Here is a 23990-nt window from a genome sequence, read left to right as displayed (position 1 = left end):
TTAGGAAAAAAGTTGAACAGTTTTGCTTTCGGACATGACACTTCTCCCACCTTCCCCCCACCGCTACCCACAAGAGAGTTGACACAGTTTAAGGTCTGTGAGAAAAGCCCATTGTTGGGTTTTGATTTTGGTGAGGTGTATTGAGGGCCCTGACAGCTTCTTCCAGAGTTAGACAATGACTGAGATTACTGTCAGAATATTTCTTTACACAGACCGGAGCATACTGTGAGGAGCTATTCATTACAGCGGAGTTCATTTATTTAAATAGGCTGTAGGAGGTCTCTGCAGAATAATCTTCTACTCTTTGAAAATGTTCAGTGTCATACTTTTTTCTTTTATATAATAACAAACGTAAACCATGCGATTGCGGGTAAGTGACACACCTACAAATACCTGCACTATTTCACCAGATAGTGAGTCACTGGTGCAGATAGGCAGTCAATATGTCTCATTTCCGCATATAAATTCAACCAGTTAGCGCTAGCAGCAATGGGTTAAGTCTGCCATTCATCACAGACATCCAGAGACAGAGACCCAGGGAGTCCATTGTAGGGGAAAACTAAGTGGGGGGCACAGCATTTATCTAATGGCTCTGGTATGTTTTATTTAGTAATCATTTTGTGTTTCGCGTAATCCTATATGACAGGCCTGTTTTTAATGGAGTTCCTTCATACACTAATGCTTATATTAGTTCTTCATTCTGACAAGTTTTTTTTTTTTTGCTACTTGTGGAAAAAAGAAAACTTCCCTCCCATCACCTTGACTATGTGCCTCATTTCAAACAATGCTGCAGAAATTTGCCTCTGAAAACTGCTGGCGGATTATTTTCTAAGATGTCTTATAAATCATACATTCTCGCAGTCTTAAATAGATGCTGCCAAATACTGTAGGTGCTGTATAGGGACAAGGCAAACCATATGAATTCCCTGATCCACATCAACAAAAAATATTCAATATTCATCGTATATAGCAGTGGTGAGATGCTTAAAAATGTAAAAATAACAATGCCCTTCCTTCTCTCCTAGAGGCCAAAGATTGACAGTCTTGATAGCTTATGTTTCTCATAAAGGTTACTCAACATTTAAATGCATACACATGCACAAAAAGATAATACGGCTGCAACGACAAAACCACCGATTACCTTAGCAGCAGATTAATCCTGACTGATGGTAATGTAACTTCAGAACTGAAGTGACTTGCAGCACTGTAGAAAAGCATTCTCATCGAAAACTTCAGGCATGAAGGCCTTTTTGGGTTGTTCATTCATTCTTGAAAATATTATTTTGAATGCCGGCAAAGACCTCTCTTGAATAACAAGCAGACATATAGCCAAGGGCAGAAGACCTAAATGTGGAAACCTTAGAAACTTTCACTAGTCTAAATGTATTATAATATCTCCTCACTGACTGACCATCATCACATTAAGCAAAATGGCAACATTTCAACCGTGCTGTTGTACTGCTGTAATTACTGCACATGGTGTTTGTGTGTGTTAGATGGGCCATGCTGATTAACTGTGACTCTGTGACTCCTTGCTTAACTACCTAGACAGAGACAAACAAAACAGAAATGTGCGCATGCACACACACAGACACACACACACGCGCGCGCGCTGGATACAGCCACAGCTCAGTAAGTAAACACACCAACAAAACGGGACCGCATAAAACAGGGAAATCTTGGCCCTGGAAAAACCCCTAAATCCCTAAAGCAATAAAACTTAACGATCTCGGTTTGCAGGGTGCATGAATGCCTGCCCCTTTCTACCCTACCCTAATGATTCAAATTATCTCAGAGCATTCAGAACCTCCTGAAAGGGGCTGCATAGTGATCCTGGGAAAGGAACTCACTGAGGACATCATTTTGAGTATGTAGCTGATTTCACTATAAGCTGCACAGAGCTGCATATGGGTGGTGGGTAACAAATATGGAATGTGTGTGAGAGAGAGGGGTTCTTCTCAGGAACCTGTCCCATTCTGCAATGCCAATCACATGCCAATCACAGCAAATACTATAATATATTACATTACTTTCATTTACATTACATTACATAGGGAATACTATACTATTCTACAATACACACTTATGAAACAAAGCAGCAGAAAAACCAAACTGGTGATATACTTTCCAAAACCCTATTAGCAGAATGCTATATCAGGAGGAAATAGAGAAACCAGAGGCAAATCCAAACACCTACATGGAAGCTTAAACCTGACAGTTTATGGAATTCACTAAGACATCCATGTACCTAAGAAATAACATCCTGTGCAACAGACTGGTCATTGCAACTGCATATACAGTATGAACATATGAAATGATAAAATGATAAACAAACACTCACAGGTGCACATCTTCTATACTCCTTCTGCCAGCATATAAACACTTGCAAAAATAGCTCTGTCACACTTAAGTACTGATATAAATATGATGTGAACTAACCCTCTGTGGTTTAAATGTCTGTAAACTGGCAGATAGCCAATCCAGAGTAAGATTTAGTTTGATGGTACAGAACAATAAAACATGATGAAAACGGAGTGTGATGGTGCAGAAGAGTCAGGTGTAACGGTATAAAAGCATGTGCAATCACACAAACAGCAGTGTGACGGTATAAAAGCATGTGCAATCACACAAACAGCATGACCAATGGTGGCCACTTTTTCCACTGTTGAGTTCTAGAGTGCCATGTTCTTCATCTTAATTTACCCAACCAATCAGAATCCTGAGTCCTCAAGGGAGCCAATCATTGCAGTTATGATTCTATATCATTTTTCGAGTAGGGTGGGGAAGCAAAAACTAAAGCAATAACTGTGTCAAGTATAACAGGACTAAATGTATAACAGGACTAAAATGAAGCTGCACGACTTGTCTACGATCTCCCTAAACATAATCAAGTTACTCCCCTCCTCACTTCGTTTCATTGGCTTCATACTATCGCTTGGATAAAGTTCAACAGAGGTTGCACAAGTTAACTTGTGGTAGGACTTGAGTAGGGTTAGTCTCACACTCACTGGTCTGTTGTTAGTCTGGTCTGACACAAATTCAACTTGAATGGATACACTTATGTTCTACTGTGCTGGAAGTCACTCTGGATAAGAGTGTCTGCTAAATGTGTGTAATATAATGACTAAGAGGTATGTGAAAAGTGGCTCAGGACTGAGCAGTAAGAAAGATACACGTTTACATATTTAACTCCACAATATTTTAGTATACACATAGTTATACAACTCCACAATATTTTAGTATACACACAGTTATACAACTCCACAATATTTTCCCGATTTGGCAATACTCATGTGAATTTGTTGATGCTGCCATTCATGGTTCTCATCTGCAGCTCTCTTTGCTCATTAACGCTGTGTGACTCAGAGACCCTGAGGGACTACGCGCTACAGAATCTCTGTAGGCTCTTTGATTCAGCGCCGTCTGGCTGGAATTCGGTTAGGCACACAAGACTCTGGCGCTTAGTGTCTGCAAATGCTGGACTAACTCAAGATTTTTGTTGTGCGTTTGCCATCGCCAAAAAGAACATGAGCATTGTTCACAAACGGTTACGGCCTACGTTACGCAGCTAGGCTTTACTCAGAAATCTCATTCCTCCGGATGCTTCTTTATATTGGAAAGAGCCCAGTGAAGTTTGATACCTCTGTACGCAGTAAATAGTTTGGCAGCGCAACTGATATTCTGACATTATTTTCAAAACAAGTGGTATTCATTTAAGCAACCCATATGCTGCACATGGGCCTTTAAATGGTATCACTTATAATGTGGCTTTAATGCAGACATTCTGGAGATCTGACTCCAACAACACACCTGCATCCACACCTGCTGTATGCAACCTCACCCCCCCAGAGAGGCTTCACGGGTCATATTTACACCATGTCCTCAGGACAGTGTTAGAAAAAAACTGCTGTGGTCGGGGGTCCTGTGTCATATGCATAGTCCTATGTGTCATGAATCTCTGAGTCAGAGCTAGGGATATATTTTATCATTTCAACAATTAGAGCATGACTGAGCTGTTACCACCCCAACAGAAATGCAAGTGGTGTCTATATATCTATTCATGTATCATATTAAACTCCCATCCTTACTATGATTGTGTGTGCTGACCTAACTCAGACCCAAAGCACTATCTGACTGGAAATAAGTATATAGCTGCTAGCTGTAGAGTAAGGCTACAGTATTTTACTTTAAAACGGGTGCAGATTAAATTGGCTGAAGTGTTCCTCACTCAGTAGCTGGCTCAGTGAACAATCCATCTTCCAGACTGCTGCTGAAAAAAAAGCACATTTGCTGATTCTTGAACAAAAACTCCAGTAAGATTCAGAATCGATGCTAATCTTTCATCTCGAGTTAAATCAGGTGCTCAAAACATTTGTCACCCTGTCTACCACCAATCAGTGCTGTTGGGTGGCACATTATATAAACACAAGCTTAAATTGTGCCCAGATTTTCTTTTTTTTTTTTTTACAGAGCGTGCACAATTAACATGATTATTAAATCTGCTAAAATTAAATCAAGTAATTAATGTAAACAACAAACATGACCAGGACTGAACTGCTTGCAGAGGTGGAAATCGGTTAGACAGATTGTTTCTGGTTATTTTTGTTCTGCAATGAATATTTCAGTTCTACAACAATTCAGCAACAATGGCGTTGCTGTCTGTGACACTGAATAAACAGCGAGATGTCACTTCCCGATTTGAGTTCTCTCTCATTTTCTGAGTTCTGCAGCAATAATTCAGTTCAGAAATTCACTGCTAAACATTCATAATTACAGTAAGGGTATACAGTTCTGTAATTCCATTTCAGAAACGTGAGACTGACTAAGCCTGCTAAAGCTTACTGTTGAATTAAACAGTCTGTCGTTAAAATCTGACACTGGAAGGACTGATAACCTACACTGCAGCCCTTCTGTTGATGAGGAAACACTCCTGATACTTCTGCAGATACACAGTCAGTGCAGAGTGTGTGTAAACACAAATATTTATTTGCATCTCGGTGGAACAGCTGGTTTAAGTCTTCGGATGTTTGGGTACGCTCCAAGGACAAATGTGTTCTAGATAGCCATGCACTGACATGGCTCTAATCGATAGGTCTAGGTAGAATGTTAGACGTGATTTTTTTCGTCCTGTTACACGCCTCCTTCTTCAGAGTTCTCCCACCGCATTTTCACTGTAATTACGGAGCATCATTGCATAGTGTCGAATATGAAATTAAGTTTTCTTCTGTGGGCCCCGCGTGCCTTCTGAGGGATTTGTAAGACACATTAAGTTCGGCAATCAGCTTCTGCAGCCTGAGTGTTTAATATGCTCCATAATGTTCTTTTGATTGCCCGGTCTAATCTCGCCTTCACCAACTGCAGTTGAGGGTATGGCACAATTTGCAAGTCACACTGAGCTTTCACATTTTTTCTTGGCAACAGGCACTGGAGGAGGAGGGAAAAAAAAACGCATTCTGCATACATAAAATGATCTCTTACATAAACGCCTTTGAGAAAGAGGAAAAGGGCGTGGCTATTTACCTCTCCACGTGGTCCAGGTTTCCCGCCACGCCGAGCCCCCCGATGGTGTAGAGTTTCCCGTCGTACACCAGGCTGTTGTGCCGACACCGAGGGACGGTCATGCGGGATACCAGGTTCCAATTATCGAGGAGGGACATGTAGCACCACACGTCCGCCACAGTGACTCCTGACTCCATGCCACCTGGGAGAGGTGTGAATCCAAAGATGGATGAGTGCTGAAGTCTCCATTTGCACCTCAAACCCCCCTCCCCCCCTCACCCCCATCCCCTGGCGCCTCCTTTCAGAAAAATAACTCCAAGTGGAGGCCCAATTACGTGTTTATACTTCACAAGATGAAGAACGGGATGAGTCAAACCTCATTTACACGGACAAGATCAATTAACGATTCCTTACTCGCAGGAGAATAACTGGAGAGATAAAATAGCTAATTCTGAGCAACTGGCAGATATTCCGTGGACACACTATGTTCACATGAAAAAAGGGGATTTTTTGATTGCTTCAAGGTTAGTGTCATGTGCACGGCAGGTGAGAAAAGTTACTACACAAGGTGAGAGAAGTGTGTGATGTGATGTGATGGGTTAGACAAGTAACTACATAGGCTCATGCACAGCCTATATCATTTGGTGTCAAATGAAATAAAATCCCACAAACATTCTCTCTGACTAAACCTAGACCCAAAACCAAAGATTGATGGAAAGTAGTACTTTCTACCAAACACCCCAGTTTGCATCAGGCGAGAGATACAATGCTATCTGATGGTATAGAGGAGGTAACTTAACCTTCGGTAGCAAATCTTCTTCTGTTGTTTGCCTATTGCCCCACTGAAACCACCACAGCCAACGACTGCCCTCCGCAAAAGGGTCTTGCAGGTTCACTACAGGTAAGGATGGCTCAGCGCTCCCCATCTACATTCCATCTCTGTTCCTCGTTTTTCTGTAATCAGCTTCCCTGCATCTAGCACTGTGCTTGACAAACAGAACACCATTGGCTGAAACATTCCTGTAACCCACGGCAACAGCATCTGCGTCCAAACCAAAAGTTCAGCCCGATCTGAACGCTTGGCTACGCTGCCCGGCGCAGTCTGAACAGAGTCAACGGTCTGAACTCCTGGGTGATGCAATCACCTCGGTCTGCGGCGATTATGCTCGGCAGCGAATGAACAAAGGGGTGGAAAGCAAATGGCCCTTTGATCATCTCTATCCAAACTTGTAGTGGGGTGTGTGAGTACAACTGGTGCCTACAGTTGTCTGATGTCTGATGTATGGCAGTATACTTGCCTTCTCTTGTCTATTCAGATTGGCAAGGTTAACCTGTGTTAGGGCCTGAATAGTGTTATGCTGACACTCACTGGTCTGGGAGTGCTGTTAGCTTGGTCTGAGACTGTTGCTCAATCGGCTCGAATGGATACCATTCTGTTCTTTTGTGGTGGAAGTCGCTCTGGATGAGAGCGTCTGCTAAATGAATGTAATGAATGAAATGAAAAATGTAATGTAATGTAATGTACAGTGTGTCAACCAGAAATACCATCAGATTATTACACTCTTATTAAAGGCACTACCACACAACGAAACACCTTCAGGTTTCTCTGCAGATGGAAAGCCAGAGGGGCTCTATTTCCCATGCTGGAAGGCGGCCTTTAGAGGCAGGGGATGGAGGCATGCTATAAATAAAAGACGGGCACAGAGAAGAGAGGTAGGAAGAAAACAAAGTGAAAGTGACACATGGGAGGACTCCTGTACCTGACAGATAGATATTATCCCCCGCCGAAACCACGCTGAAGAACTCCCGGTCGTAGAACGGCAGGCTGGCCAGGGGGTACCACTTGTTGTTCTGGGGGTTGAAGCAGGTGACGGCTGTCAGGGATCGCTGGTTCATCCCGATGGCCTGCCGACCCCCCACCAGCACGATCACCTCGGCCACACCTGGGGAGAGGAGGACAGGGGGACTGTCAGAGCCAGGTGGCCTGAAGCCTCACGATTTTCCCTGGTGCCAGAGAGACATGCGCTCGGGGGAAAAAAGAAAAGTTCAGACGGACCAAAAAAAAAAAAAAAACAGTAAAACATATGTCGCCTTTACAAGAAAAAAAATAGTTAAATTTCAATTAAGGCTTTCATTTAACATTTAAGTACGTCCCAACATAACAACCAAGAAAACAGAGGTTCTGCTTATGAAAAAGTTTATTTACTCTGTCAAGTGAAGAGTACAACTTAATTATCTGAGGTTAGATGGCAATTAATTCAGTGCCATCTGTTCTGCTGGAGCTCTCGCTCTCTCCCTTGGGGCTGACATTAATTTATCAAACACTGAATGTCCACGTTTCTGCATGCATAGTCGGACCCCACCGTACACATGAATACAACTGTGTCACTCAGAGTAATTCATTTATGTATTCACTCAGCATTTACATAACACCCCAGCGCACAGTTTTGCCTAAACTGAGTCTTCACATTGCGTGTCTTTTTGCAACACAATAAACCATTTTTTCCCCATGCAGTACAAAACAGGCTAACACCTGGAAACATATATCCAAACAAGTAAGCAAAAACTGCTCAGACAAAGCATTCAGACCAAAAAAATAAGCTTTGCTTTCTGAGTAACAGCCAGAGAGCAATCTGCTGGAATTCCTTAGCTTCTGTTAACCGCTAGCTCATCTTTCAGGATCAATACTTCTCTGCAGCTCCCCTGACAACTGCATAGATCCCAATCCATAGATTTTTTTCCCCCCCTTCAGCACACTTCTGTAAAAAATAGTGTCATCTTTTCATTTCTAAATCTCTTTTTTTTAGGCGCTTGTGAGATATAGCCAGAATAAAGAATAAGAAGGAAAGAGGGAAAAATCTTGGTTGAACTTTGGGGGAAATGTCATGGCGAAAAAGATGCTTCTACTGAATCAGGGCAGCACGCAGAAAGGAGGAGCATTTATGTGGATAGAAAAACGTTGGGAATTTTTTTTTTTTTTTAATTGAGCTATTAAAATATTACCAAAAGGAAAATTCTCACAGTAATAGTATATAAGATATATAAGTATATAAGTTGCACTTCTCCTGATTGGCATGTTTCCTCAATCCTCTCTCCCTCACTGGACCTTCAGCTCCTTTGCTTGTCCTACCTTAATATTCATTGCTCTTCAATCATCACTGTGATTTTTCCTTACAGTGGACAGCTCCTCAGAATGTTTTAACCACAACCATTTTAAACGTTTTAATGTGTTTTTTAATTGTAATTCATGTCTTGTACTATAGGACTAATCCGACAGCATGGGATTTACTAAATTATTTACAATGATTGCAATACCGTAATGCCAATAAGTAAATCTATCGTTCATCTAACCATGCATAGTGAAATGCTATGGTTCATAGTGTTCTAATCTGTTGGATGTTATGGAGGACACCTCACTCATAAACTCCAATTACTCAAAAATTAGCAGGAATTAAGTTTGAGCATATAGAATGGGTTCTGACTTCAGGGAAGTGCCAACAGACAGGGCCGAATCCATACAGAATATGCTACACAAGCACTGCAGAGCCAGGATGTTGATGTGATCGAGAAGGCGTGGTCACAGATTAATTATCTCCTTCTGTTATCATTTATCCCCCCTTCAGTTCATCACTGGAAAAATTTTTTTTGCTCCGCAAAAATTCCAAAGCAAAAATGCAAATGGAAGGGTGTTTGCACAGTGACTGGCATTTGATGGTGTGTCCAGGACCTTAATGTATTCCTTTTCAAACCTTAATCGAGGGCACATTTGTCCCGTGATGACGTGATTGGCCACGGCAGCTCGCTCGCCCCCCTCCCCCCCTCAGCGGAGTGGAGCTCCAGGCTCTCCGCACCGTGGTCTGCACTTCTGGGACGCTCCCTTGCCGAGCGCTGGCTGATCAAACAAAGGCACCGGGGCCCCTTCGCTCCCTTCGGCGTGCACTCGGAGGCCCCGGGGCCCGCCACTCCCAGTACAGGTGTATCGGGACCAGAAAAAAAATAAAACTTAAACCCCTCCCCCTCCTCAATCGAGCGGGCCGCGACTCCCAGGATGTCTGCTGTGACTGGGGAGCTTCCAGACCCACTCCAGGCAGAACCAGCTGCCAATCAAAGGTTTAGAAGATGGCGGGGGAAAACGCATTACTGACAGCGCGCTCTTTCCTAAGCGCGTCAAAGCATGTAGCCAAGGGTGAGCTGCTGGAAGCTGTACCTTTGACTACAGATACAGCACGCCCTCATACCCCCCCCCCCCCCCCCCCCAAACCCACCCACCCCCCACTGAGCACGGAGGGAGAGGAGAACAGCCTCACATCCACTCCTCTAGCATTTCTGCACCATCAGACACACAAACCACCACTTACACCCCACTTAGGCCTAATGACTCCTATTTCAGGATCCTCCTTCTCCTTGCCTCGTGCTTAGACTATATCATGGTAAACAAAGGTATCTGCCTCACTCGACACGGGCAGAAATATCCCCCTCGCTGTGCTCATGTGATGACACGTGCTAGAGAGAGACGGAGAGAGCTGGGAGAGAGAGAGGGAGAGAGAGCTGGGAAAGAGAGAGGGAATGAGAGAGTGAGAGGGAGAAAGTTGGGAGAGAGAGAGAAAGAGAGAAAGAGTAAGAGAGAAAAAAAAGAAGGAGAGGGAGAGAGGGAGAGAAAGATGGACAGAGAGGGATAGAGGGATAGAGAAAGTTTGGAAAGAGGGAAGGGGAGAGAGGGAGAGACAGAAAGAGAGGCGAGAGAGTGGGAGGCAAAGAACAAGAGAGAGGGGGAGAGAGGGAAATAAAAGAAGAGAAAGAGAGACAGGGAGGGAGAGAGAAAGAGAGAGAGAATGAGAAGGAGGGAGAGAGAAAGAGTGTTGAGAGGGAAACAGAAGCAGAGAGGGAGAGAAAGAGGAGGAAAGAGAGGGAGAGAGAGAGAGAGAGAGAGAAAGAGAGAGAAAACGAGAGAGAAGAGCTCTCATCTTCCTCGCAGGCCGCCCGCACGCTCTCCGGCTCAAACCCGCTCTTGACTTCCAGCGCGATAATGTGACGTGACGAGGATCAGGGAATCGGGGCTTCGCTCCCCAACACAAGTTCAGATACCCTGCTGGGAGGCAGGCCTGGCGTCTTGGCAACCCAGTATGACAAACACAATGAGACAAGGAATTAGCCCTGGCAGGCACGCCGCCAGCCTGACCGGGCCTCTCCGCGTCCCCACGGTGTGCCCCCACAGTGCGCCCCCACGCTCCTCTCAGAGACGAGCGCTCAGCCAGGCTCACTCCCAGCGAGCCCGCCTCACTGTATCAACACTTCATGCCCTCCAAATGAGACTCCCTAAAAAAAATGTCTTACTCAGCTGTACATTACTCACTCTCCTTAACTAGGGTGGCTGAACATGCTCGCATGTTATAATGGGAAAACACACACACACACACACACCCACACACACACACACACACACTCGCACACACACGCACACACACACACACACACAAACACAAACACACACACAGACACACACACACACATACACATACAAGCACAAGGACACACACACAGACACACACACACACACCCATACAAGCACATGCACAAACACACACACATATGAAAATTGCATTATATATAGGAATTATGTAAGAACGGCTTTTAACTAAACCGAATTCGGGGGCAAAACATTGGAAAGGTCTCAAACATACAACAGCAGCATATGGTTGTGTATTTAAACCCACACAATAACAGCAAAGTCGCTCACTCCTACACATTGTACTGAGTCTACCACCAGCGGAGGGTAGTAGTAATCCACTGGTCTTAACTAAATTTAGTGCCTTATAACGCAGATAAATTACATTACTGTACAGGGTTTATATGAAAAAATATTAATTCATGTTATTAATAAAGGAAATTAAGATTAAACTTTATCATGAGAGGTAAGGAAGATGAGATAAAAAATATGCACCCAATACAATGACAGAGATATTCTGTAATTTAATAAAGATCTTTTGATAAAAATACAATCCACTACATTATTCCTATTGAAAAAGGAGCCAGAAATAATTCGCAACTCATTCCTCAGCTTGTTCATAATATATATTATGTGGAATTGCTCTGAATTATGAAAACAATAATAAAAAGTTTCCTCAGAGCAACTTGCAGTGCTAGAGGCTGTATATTTTTTTATTACACTCTTACCAAAATTATTTCCCAGAGAAACTGTATGTTGTGCTTTACTGTAAAATTTAAATGATCATACAGTTACTTCAAGACAAACGAGTCCCATTTGGTTTTCATCCAAAAAAACCTTGTGAATGAGACTACTAGCCCTTGTTTCTTGAAAACAGCCGGGAAATACGATTAAGAAGTTGCTTCGGCACAAAAGCCACAACTATTTCAACGCCCGTCTTGTTAACAAGAGTTTGAGGCCATGTGAAAATTCAATCTGAATTGATCTGTGCAGCCAGACAAGAGGCTGACAATGAAACAAGGACAGCATGAAATTCCATGAAATGCACCTGATTAAGTTTACACACTGCGTTAAACCTCATTCCATTTTTCTAATAGAGGACGGTTACACAACCCAGATTTGATGACTGGATTTAGATGCTTAGGTCCCATGTCACCTGCTGTTCTGCTGGACACTAATAGCTTTGGCAAATTGAGCTGACATAATGTATAATAAAATGACAGCACAGAGCACGCAGTGCTCTGATACAATGAGGGTACTAACTGACAAACAGGCAGTTATTGACATTAATATTGGTCATACTTTCAATGAGTGCCAGATATGTACTTGGGACTGTCATGAGTTATGACCAAAGATCTGTGTACAGATCCAGGTTGCTATAATTAATGGTAAACACACTGAAGTTATTGCTTAGATCGTGTTGACATAAAAGGGATGTGCAGATTGGAGAATATAGTTATGATAAGGTAAAGGTCTTGTTTATTCCCTTCTCCTAAATGTATTCACACCCAATTTTGCTTAGTAACCAGTACTATTTAGAGAGCTTGAACTTGGCTTGACCATCGCTGAGTCATTAGAGCTAATTTGTCAGAGTACTATCACACTTGGCTGAGCAAAGTTAACAGTTTGCCCTGTCTCCTAATTTGTGCTGCCGGGAGCTGAAGGGGTCTGAAGAGTCCATGGACCTGTGCAGTTCACCCATAACACGCTCTGCACTGGAGCCCGAACAAGAGGTTCTGCACAAAAATCCACCCAAACAGAAAACTGATCAAAGTTTTAAACGTTTTAGTGCTCACCTACATGCACATATAGCATTGGTTCAGTTAAATGTGTTGTTGCCACCACTCATGTACAGATTTCAGCAGTGACTCCCTCCCAATGAGTGACACGAACTGCATCTAAACACACTTGCTAGATTTATTTATGATTACTATACTGAGTCATTACATATAGATTAGCTTCATACTGTCTGACTGCGCCCGTTGAACAGCATGTCTGACAGCATAACTCTAAGAGATGTCAATCTTACAAAGCTTCAATTTAATTTCTAGATGGAATTTAAAAAAAAAAAAAAAAAAAAACATTTGGCAAAAAAATACTGCTGCATCCTGTTCCCCCCCAAAGCCACCAGGGCCAGCTTTAGCAGAAAAACCCCAGGCCTTATGATCAGAGCTCTGGAACTCAGTATGGTGTTTTTATTTATTTATTTATTTATTTTCCTTCTCTCCCCACAGATTGAGTGCGCTCAGCGAGGAATGTTTCACGGGTGACATCACCTCACTTTCCTTTTTCCACTTGAGAGACTTATCACCCCGGCTCAGGTGAGCTCTCCCCGCGCGCGGTGCACCTCCCTCCCCGGGCCTCCCGCCCAGTCTCTCTTCATGACTCACACTTACAACCCTGCCGTCAACTTAGTCATTTTGTCACCACATATAGAGACATTTAGAGCATGTGAGTCGCATTTATTTTGGAGCCATTAGATTTTATTTTTATCTTTCACCGAAAAAAAAACACCAAAAATAAATAAAATGGAAAAAAAAAAAAAAAAACGAAGACGCTCGTGGAGTGCTCGTGGGGATGTTGGAAAAATACAGGAAACAAACTAGATTTCCCTCTGACTAACCTGCAGTGCTGCCCTCCTGGTGACTGCTATAGACCGACTGTCTACAAATAGCATCTTCTGGAGGAAAATCTGAAGATGTTCTGCTCCGAGGACTTGATGAAAACCACTTTTACAATGCTTGCAAAACGCTGTTCTTGTTCTGAGAAGAGAATCTCTGCTCTAGGAGTTCCGTTTTCATGGAATCCACTTACCAGTGGAGAGGCAACTCCTCAAGCCTTTAACTGCCGCTTCAAAATGCACTCAGGCAAGCGGACTTGGCCAACTTTTTATAAGCATTGTAACAAAGCAGCCTTAAAACTCATGACTGACATTCTCCTTTCGGTGTAAGCTTTCAAACACACCTTAAAGCTGACAGGACACCTTTCTGTGCATCTGAAATTAGAGCAAGGCTGACAACTCGCCAGATGGTCAAATGACTCAAAGTTTGTGTATTCAAAACAACACAACATCAAAGTATGGGAAGGCGATTAATGCTGGGGAAATTACCATTTCTAAGAATTTTGGTTTTTTAATCCAGGTGTAAAAGAACTGTAAGAAAATCAATGAAAAGTACTCTTTCATATCACTAAAAAACTGAAAGTCTCACATGCATAGCCATGATGTCAAGCGTAGAAAAAAAAAAGAAAAGCTAATCCTTTGCATCAAAATGAATAACCCCCTCCACCGATCATGCAATCCCTTACCAATCGACAATTCTACTTTGAGTCCCATATGCTTTCAAGTGTAACTCATAAACAACAACACCTGCTTGTAAAGTGTCCACCCCATAAAGAGGCATTTTGTATAGCAATTAATTCTGCCATGCAGAAAATAAAGCTGGTGGAATGACATCCTGTTTGTGTTCGACCTAAAATATATTTTACAGCGGATAATTAAACATTATTTTATTGAGGAAAAGTCCTGAAACTTGGCTGACGGGTAGGAAAATCTTAACAGCGAAAAGCAATTTGCTCTTTTGGGCTGGGTAGTTATTTCCAATTAACGTTTGATATGATGTCGTAAACGAACACATATCTACCAAATGGATGAAAACAATGGATTATTAAAAAAATTGGCAAAATCTTTAAAAATAACCTATATAGCTTGAAATAAACTGAAAGGTGTCATTACAGCTTTATTAAGCAAACTCAGGATAATAGTTTGGTTGGCCACTATGGTATCGCACATGTAACAGTGGGTGGCAATATAAAGACTGAAGAATGAATTAATAAGACATGATCTTATTACAATGTTTAGCTTACCACAACATTTTGTCGTAATACAAAGTTATTGTATTCTGTTAAGAGTGATGTATCCAATCAAAGCATGCAATCTGGGTCCTCACCCCAATCTTGGCATATAATTTTGTTAGTCTAAAGTACAACCCACCCAGACAAAGAAGATTTTTTTAAAGGAATAATCGTGCTCTCATAATAATATTCTGCCTCTGCCATACCTAACAAAGAAGAATCTTGCATTAAGTTTCAGAAATGATATTGAACACCTTCTTGGGCTAAACTCCAACAACCTTTAAATAAATTACCATTATGCTTGGCGGGACTTGACTGCTATCAGTAAACACTATTAAACTCAGAATTTACATAACACCCCCCTGTCAAAGAAAAAAAAAAAAAGAAAGCAATTTTCAAGCAAAATTCATTTACACTCATGCCAGCTACTCAGCTCTCTAACACTGGATTCCTGCTGTAGTGTGCTAGGCTGAACATAGGAGTGCTCATGCATGCACATACGCGCACATACGCGCGCACACACACACACACGCACGCACGCACGCACGCACGCACGCACGCACGCACGCACACACACACACACATACACATACACAGACACACACACACACATACACACACACACACACACACACACACACAGACACACACACACACATACACACACACGCACACACGCACACACGCACACACGCACACACACACACGCACACACGCACACACACACACGCACACACACACACGCACACACACACACGCACACACACACACACACACACACACGCACGCACGCACGCACACAGACTGCTTACAATTACAAAACACAGTATCTAATGTCATTGTGTTAAATGCTAGATAAACACAGGTTTATCCATAAGTTAATATGTACATAAACACTGAATAGCATGTTTAACTTAAAACATCATCGATAGCTTTGAATAAACTTAATTAAACAAAATACAGTATTTAGCCAGCCGCCTGTACCACTGCAACAACAATCAACTGATTTTCACAGATTTGCATTATACCAATAAGTATGGGATTATGGCCTACTTCCTAGTTCTGACTTAAAAAACAACTTTGCTCCTAAAACTTCCAAGTGACAGAAAGGACAAAAGAAAACAAAGCATTGAGCTGGCTTTGATAGCGAGCCTCTCACAGATGTCATACTTTTTCAAAGAGGAGCAACAGGCAATCACACTACAGGTCTAAACTCCTCTACAGAATTATGTTAACAATATCATCTCACTGAAAATTTGCCAAGTGAAGTAGATACTTCAGAGCAGATTTATACCCTGGGCCCTTTTCATAGGGAATTAGAAGCCAGCGCAGAAACCTAGCACATGGGACACACGAATAAAATGGGACAAGTGGCAACTGCACCAAAGCTGAGGTGTATAAATAAATAAATCAATAACTTCAGATATTGCGTCAGGTATTGCGACTGGCATTCTCTCTATATAGGGAAGACGGCCTGTCAAACCCTTCCGTCTCCTAACTAACTTGTTCTGTGGAGAAACCGCTCACTTTAATGAACCAAACACCGTGCCTCTCTCAACATGTGGCGCCCTTTCAGCGCTCCCCATTTTTGTCAGCTTTGGTGAAATCTGCCAAGAAGTCTAAACGTGCTCCTGTTAAATTGGAAACCAAGCACCTGGACGTGTTATGGCCTAAATGTCTAACAGCGCCTTTCCGACAGCATCTGCGCAGAGCGTTGCATTTCACCTCTGATTAGTTTACATACTTGAAATTACATAATTATCCTTACGATTAGTTGAATTTGTTAGCGTTTCTTAATTTCACACTGTGAGCTGTGTGCGAGTGAAGGCTGGGCTGTGGCTGGACATCAGGCGTGCCGATCGACAGCGCAACAGATGCACCTTTGCCAAATCCACACCTCATTAAGGAAGGAACTCAAGCCTCAGGCACGCTTTGTGCCAAGTGCACTTCAGACATTGAAATACCAAAACCGCTTCCGACGTGCCCTTTTCGATAACGGCGGCCGAGATCGGTGTCTGTGTCTGAATACTGTGTCTCCGCCTTTTTTAAATAGGACACTTCATTCAAATGACCTTGAAGCTCCTTTTACTTCTAATTCAAGCCTGACATATTTCAGGGGATGGAAAGCAGTGCATGATGCTAAAAAAGCCTTAATAACATTATAATAATAACTTCTGTGTAAAAGCTGATCAATATGTGTGAGCTATCCCTGACCTATTATTGGCAAACTATACCTTGTATATAGCTGCCTGAAATATACCCAAGCTACACATGCAAGCCATGCCATGTATACACGTGTTAGCTGCCTGGGAGCAATCACAATTAGGTACATTATATACTGTAAGTGACTTATATCCAGGCTCGGCGCTAGGAGAAAATACAGTGGGGTGCAACTGCAATCCACGGGGGCACACAACAAGTCATAAATATTATGTAGACATCAGGATACAAGGAGACAACTGGGGGTGCACTGAGATCCGTCTGCGGGTGCAACGCACCCCTAAGCACCCCCATAGCGCCGGGCCTGGTTGTATCTCTGTGCTACTGTCACCTGCCGGCCCAGGGCGTACGTGCCCTGACGGAGGGAGGTCAGGTGTGCGAGCGAGGTGTACCTGCGGAGAGCCTGGGCCGGGTTCGGGGGGTCTGCATCTCCTGCCGCGCGTGCGGCAGCATGTGGTAACGCTTCGCCTCGTTGACCAGGTCCCTGCAGGCCTCGGAGGACTTGATCAGCTCCTCATTATCCACCACGTTCAGCAGGTAACTGGGATGGATGAAGGGCAGCCGGACCACCGCCAGCAGCTCTGGCACGTGCTGGAGAGCGGGGAGAGGAGGAGGGAGGAGAGTGAAGGGAGGGAGATGCTGCATGATCCAGTGGCAGTCTACAGCTCAGCATTCAGAACCAGAGGCGGACACCCCGGCTTCAGAAAGTAAAAGTCCTGCCATGTGTTTGTCCTAGCCATTCACTAAACAAGGTGATTTCACAAATTAGCTCCTCTACCCGGCTGAAGAGTTGTGCAGCTTACATTCAGCCAGCGTAGTGCATGGGTGGAACAGATACATGGCAGGACTTTTACTTTCTGAAGCCGGGGTGTACACCTCTGTTCTGAACAAACGCCTCCTTCGCAAAATGTGTGCAGGAATGTTTAAAGACCCACAGCACCAGTCAAATGTTTGGACACGCCTGATTAAGATAATGGGAAACATGCACTCAAAGACATTTTGATCTAAAGACCTACCCTTAAATGCTTGAAATTTTATTTCCAAGACAAATATAATTAGGGAAGTTAATGCCTATGTATGAATAATATTTTTTGCTGCTTTGAAGAATCTAAAATATAAAATAGTTTTGATTTGTTTAACACTTTTTTGGTCACTGAATAATTCCATTTGTGTTATTTCATAGTTTTGATGTCTTCACTATTATTCTAAAAAGTGGAGAATAGTAAAAATAAGGGAAAAAAGGCGTGTCCAAACTTTTGACTGGTACTGTACACCAAGAGAACAAGCAGTGCTGTATGATAACAGCTCACTGAAACAGATTATGGGATGGATTCCCTCTAGTTCAATAGTTCAATGAGACTTGTCCCACACTGGTGCTGATTTCAGATTTGGTTTCTCCTTTGAACATTAATCACTGCCATGCCTATAAAATCTATCATGCAATTACATGTAGCATTGATGTTATCACCTTTTTTGGAAATTTTTCTTGGCCAACAGCAGGACGGAATATTATGTTTACATTCACCATCATGGTAAGTGGTGATGATAGCATCAGACCCGAGCCAAAGCCTCAAAGTAGTAAAATGTCAGAGGGTAGGAGCAGGGACATGATTAGCCGAGAGCATATGATACTAAGTCTTTCTGGACTTGCATATGGAACAAAATTAAGTGTAACTGAAACAGAAACACAAAGATATATTGGAATCTTGGAATTCACGGCAATGACAGAGTACAATACATGTGCGCAGCCATTTATTTTCTGAGTTAGAAGGAGCGAGCTAGACTGCAAGTTGCATAAAGTGTGCTAATGTGTTTTCAAGCAGTCTGTGCAGAAGAAAAAAGAAACAAGGTGTTTTTGCTTACACGGCTATTATGGCTGGGTTTTCACAGCTTGACCAACTCGATTCACTCAGTACTGTTCAACAGGAAGTGGAAGTGGCCTTATGATCAAAATGCATTTTGTACAGTGAGTTAGATAATTATAAGATTTTTTGTGTATCTTTTAATGATGATATGATATGTCATCAACACGATTCATACACTTTTGCCTAGTCTTAATAATTAGAATGCGTTTGTTGTGTTTAGAATTTACGAGAGGCACGTCCTGTAACAGTACCAGATTAGGTCACAAAGACCATTTTTAAGACAATCTTCTCTTTCAAAGCTGTTTTATGTTCAGCCCAAAACGAAGTGTTCCAGTCAACAGTTTACAGTACCAGCAAGTGATCTGCGACTTATAGCTCAATTGTTATTCACATGTTTTTAAAAAGCTAGCATGCCCGTCATATTCAATATGCACTTAGCATGACAAGATGGATCTTCATGCCATCAGCAGTTTCCACAGAGAGCAGTAGCAACCAGTAATTCTCCTGTTACTAGTCAAATTTCATGGCAATGCTGGACATCCCTATGCATAAGCAAGTAGAACATCACCCTGCAGTATCTCAATCTTGAGCCTATTTCCCTGAGCACTGAATATAATATTACTGCTGAAGCCCAATGGCTAACTTAATACTTGGTTCATATTTATAAATCCATACTCCATAAATAAATAAATATATAAATAAATAAATGCAAGGGGAAAATGTAAAGTTATGCTAATAATGTGTTATTCAGTTTTAAAATGCATATATGTGAAATAAATGAAGAAAAAAAATCTTTAATTTTCTTAGTAAACAGTATGATAAAATTACTCATTATTCATTAAGCCTTCCTATTTACATTCCATCTATATTTTTATGTGCATATAAATGTGCATATCTACTCAGAATGTGTATGTGTGCTCAAAAGTGATCGATGGAGGGTTTATTAGTGGCTGAGTTGGGCTCAACCTTAAATTAAGCAATAAACATGCCAATAAAAACCAGCGCAAAGCAAGTTTTTGTCATGAGTTTAAGTGAATTTATGGGAGTGAGTTTGAGACTAAGCCTTGCAATACTTTAATATCTTTTGCGCACTCCCACCACCTACATGGAAGAAGGAGTCTGCAAGTCAGAGACACTTGTTAGCTTCATGGACAGAAATCAGGTCCATCTCTAGTAACATAGAGTGAAGCATGCAGAGCATCAACAACTAACATTAAATATTACAGCCAATTAGCCGCTGACGTTAAATGTGCATCATAAACTCCTGGACCAATTAGACGCCAATTAAAAATGTCAACAGCGAAAGTCAGGCTTTTACGACTCCGGCGAGATATTCACGGTGAGGGGGGTTGGCTCGCCTGGCAGGTAAGCTATTTTGAAAGGCTGTTTTGTCATGCTGGGGAGGGGGGGGGTGGGGGGGTGGGGGGGGGGGGTTGCCATGGTGAGTGGTTCCATTGCCGCTTGTTCGTTCACGTCCCGCCTGGACCCCTTTCTGTTTGCGTCATGTAAACACCACACGACAATGACAACAGCTGAAGTGACCAAAACCCTCCTCTGCCTTGTTACGGAGCCTGCATCACATCAGCGTCATTCCAAAACAGATGCGCAGGGCAATCTTAGCGCTTGGTTTTCCGACAAAATTATATTTTTTTTTCCAAGTTTCCAATGCGGGGTGCCTGTCATTAGCTAACTGTCTTTAACGTTAGCACCTTTAGCTTAAACCTTGGAGCGCTTTCCCTTGTTTAACCTCAGACAGGCTGTCGTAACGCAGCAGCGAGTTACGGCTTTGCTGAGACATGCTGTGGACGCCGGCCTGTTGCTGACATTTCCACTGCGATCCCCGGAGTGACCCTGCCTCCACAGATAAAGGAGGGGGAGGGGGGTGCACACCTGTGTTTTCGGGTGCATTTTAAGGGCCTTCATCATATAAAGCACAGCCAAAAAAATAAATAAACAGAAAGCTTTGGTGGCATACAGGAGGAAGAAGTGTCTACCGATGCGCTTCTTTGGCATTGGGTATGGATGCGTTTGAGCGGAATCTGCTCTAAGTTATTCTGAGGGAAGCGGGGTCCGAGTGGAAATCCCCCCGGGCTGCTGCAGCCCCCCCCTGCCCCGACTACGCGACGGAGGCTTAGCGACAGCATGATCTGAAACTCAAAACACAGCTCTGCTCCCTGGCTCAGCTGGGCTGATCTCAAATAATGTCACGGCACCAGGGACACCAGATACGCTACACTGAATACACTAGCGAGGCGTCAAAGCCTCGCGCCGCGGTAAGACCCCTTTATCCCAGAGAAATGCCCTAATAATAATCATGAGAAGAGGCATGCTCGGTACACCGATAAGTAGATTAATTTTAGATACATTTAGCATTTTTTTTGTCTGTCACATAAGATCTCATGTTTGCACAATTGTGCCCATCTCTCTCTTATCAGCAAACATTACTGTGCAAACTTAAATATCAAAAAATAAATATCAAACATGATTACATTCCAATGCAGCAATTTAAAAAGTTGTAAAACCAACAATGAAATATCATAGGAAATTATCATTTCATAATCACTGGCATTCAAACAGTTATAGTTATATTAACTATGACATGATCTATTGTCTTTGCATGTGCCCTCATCCAGGGCTATTACAGAACTTACATTTCTCTTTTTATCCAGGAATTCTACACAGCACTCAACTCACTTCCAATTACACCATAATGCTACCCTAATCCATAAGAATATCTAGGATAAAAAAAACCTCAAATTAATATAATTTCAACTTCATGCATAAACATACAGGAAACTCATTTGAATAGATGATCATGGGGAAAAAATTGCGTGAAATTTGAGTGTGGTACTCCATTCCAAAGTGCAACGTGCAAGTGCACATTTTAAACACAGAAACATGTCTGTTTATCCTGTCATTTCTGCCCAGATTTAACAGCCTTTAATGTATCTTGACTGACTGTGGTTTACTTCACAGAGTTAATCAGGATTGCAGTTGGCTCCATATCCCTGAATGCATCCTATAATGAAGAATGAACATCTTGTCCCTACAGCCCCCCCACCCCCCCACCCCCACCTCCAACGCCACCTCGCACATTAAATCCCAAGACATTGTAATAATCACTTCAATATTGTATGTTATTGCTACATATGTTTTTTGCACTTTTATTAACATGAAACCATGATATAAAACCATAATCCCCAGAGCAAGACAAAACTGGTCAGGCTGAAAAATGTAAGGGAGATGTTTCCATACAGTACAGTGAGTGAGTACCACAATGAGCCTGTATTTTCCTGAACTTCCTCAATGCTCCTTTGAATGGCTGAACGCAAGGCCAGAGCCATTCTGATGTTGTTATCCTTCACACCTGTGAGGATTTAAAAAAGAGGCCATCCTTTGGGGGGGGGGGGGGGAGCTCAAAAATAAACACACATGCTTTCAGAAAACACTAAAACATGTACACTTACATAACACACACACACTCAGAGAACACACGCATATGTGCACACACTCAAAGGACACACGCTCACACACACACACGGACACAAACTCAAAGAACGCACACATACAATACATATTTGGCGACATGCTCAAAGAACACACACACACACACTCAAAGGGCACGCACATACGGTACATACCTGGCCTCATGCTCACAGAACACATAAGATGCTCACATTCGCTCAGTAAAGGCGCACAAATAATCCCACACAGAGAACAGACAGTCATTCTCAATGAACAAGGACTCGAAGAAGATCTTTGCTCAATGAACATACAAAAAACAGGCACGGTCATAGAATACATACAAGCACACACGCCCAAAGAAGACACTGTACACTGTACACTACATACCTGATCACATCTCGCATACAATTACATAAATCTAGCAGTCCATTGCAGACAGCATGCACAGTCTCTCACTCTCTGTCTTTTGTTCTCTCTTTCCTCCTCTCACATATGCACATACAGTATACACACATACACACATACACACACATACACACACACACACAGACATACACACACACACACACACACATACACAGACATACACACACATACATACATAGACACACACACACATACACAGACATACACACACATACACACACACACATACACACACATACACACACATACACACACATACACAGACATACATACACACACATACACACACATACACAGACATACACAGACATACACACACATACATACATAGACATACACACACACACACACACACACATACACAGACATACACACACATACACACACATACACACACATACACAGACATACACACACATACATACACACACATACACACACATACACAGACATACACACACATACACACACATACACACACATACACAGACATCACACACACACTGCAACAAAAGCACAAAAACCCACATATGCAAACCGCACAATACAGACCACTTTAGGCTCAAACATGCACACACACATTCACACACACACACACACCTCACAGGGGAAATGGCAGGTTTGAGTGATCTGCCGTGAGAATATCCAGACAGATGAAATATGTCCATTAAGCACTATCCTTTGTGGTGTCAATGGGGATCAGCGGCTCAAACTGCACAGATCTCGGGGTTCAGCGGCTTGCTTCCCCGCCACATACAGCAATGCTACCTTTTTAATAATGCCCACGTGTTGAGATGTAGCCTATTTCTTTTAAATATAAACTCCAGCTTTGTAATGAAAAATGACCAGGCGGATTACAGGCGTTATTGCAATCTTTCAACAGCACTGTCTGCTGTGGAGGTGAGCTGGAGGGTACTGTACTCTTGGGGGGTAAAAAAAAAAAAGAACTGAGGCAAAAATAAACAATAGATGAAGCACACATTTCACGAAATATAGAAATCAGGATCGTCAAAAAACTGAAAAGTGTTTTTTAACAACAGTCATATTTTTGTCATGACTGGCTGCCATTTATCAATGGTAATGCAGTCTCAGGTGACCATGGCTGTAAATGGTGTAAAAAGTGAGATGATCTCTAAAACGCAAAAACAGCTTTAACCCAAATAATTTAAATAAATTACTGAAAAGTGCCTAGCACCACTGCACCTCCCAGAACTCCT

At 42.5% G+C, this 23990-nt stretch overlaps 1 protein-coding gene across 1 annotated transcript in view; it reads right to left on the bottom strand.

The window, feature by feature from the left end:
* Positions 1-23990, bottom strand: part of LOC118792480 (kelch-like protein 29) — a 179663-nt gene that overhangs the window by 21947 nt on the left and 133726 nt on the right. The window contains exons 9-11 of the mRNA XM_036550334.1: positions 17410-17608; positions 7260-7442; positions 5521-5701 (exon numbers count right to left, since the gene is read on the bottom strand). Of these exons, the coding sequence (XP_036406227.1) occupies positions 5521-5701; positions 7260-7442; positions 17410-17608 (563 nt within the window). The remainder of the gene's footprint in view (positions 1-5520; positions 5702-7259; positions 7443-17409; positions 17609-23990) is intronic.

The sequence above is a fragment of the Megalops cyprinoides genome, chromosome 17 (genome assembly GCF_013368585.1).
Source record: "Megalops cyprinoides isolate fMegCyp1 chromosome 17, fMegCyp1.pri, whole genome shotgun sequence".
In the NCBI taxonomy this organism is placed as follows: Eukaryota; Metazoa; Chordata; class Actinopteri; order Elopiformes; family Megalopidae; genus Megalops; species Megalops cyprinoides.
The sequence above is the reverse complement of the archived record's forward strand: the minus strand, read 5'-3'. Positions and strand labels throughout refer to the sequence as shown.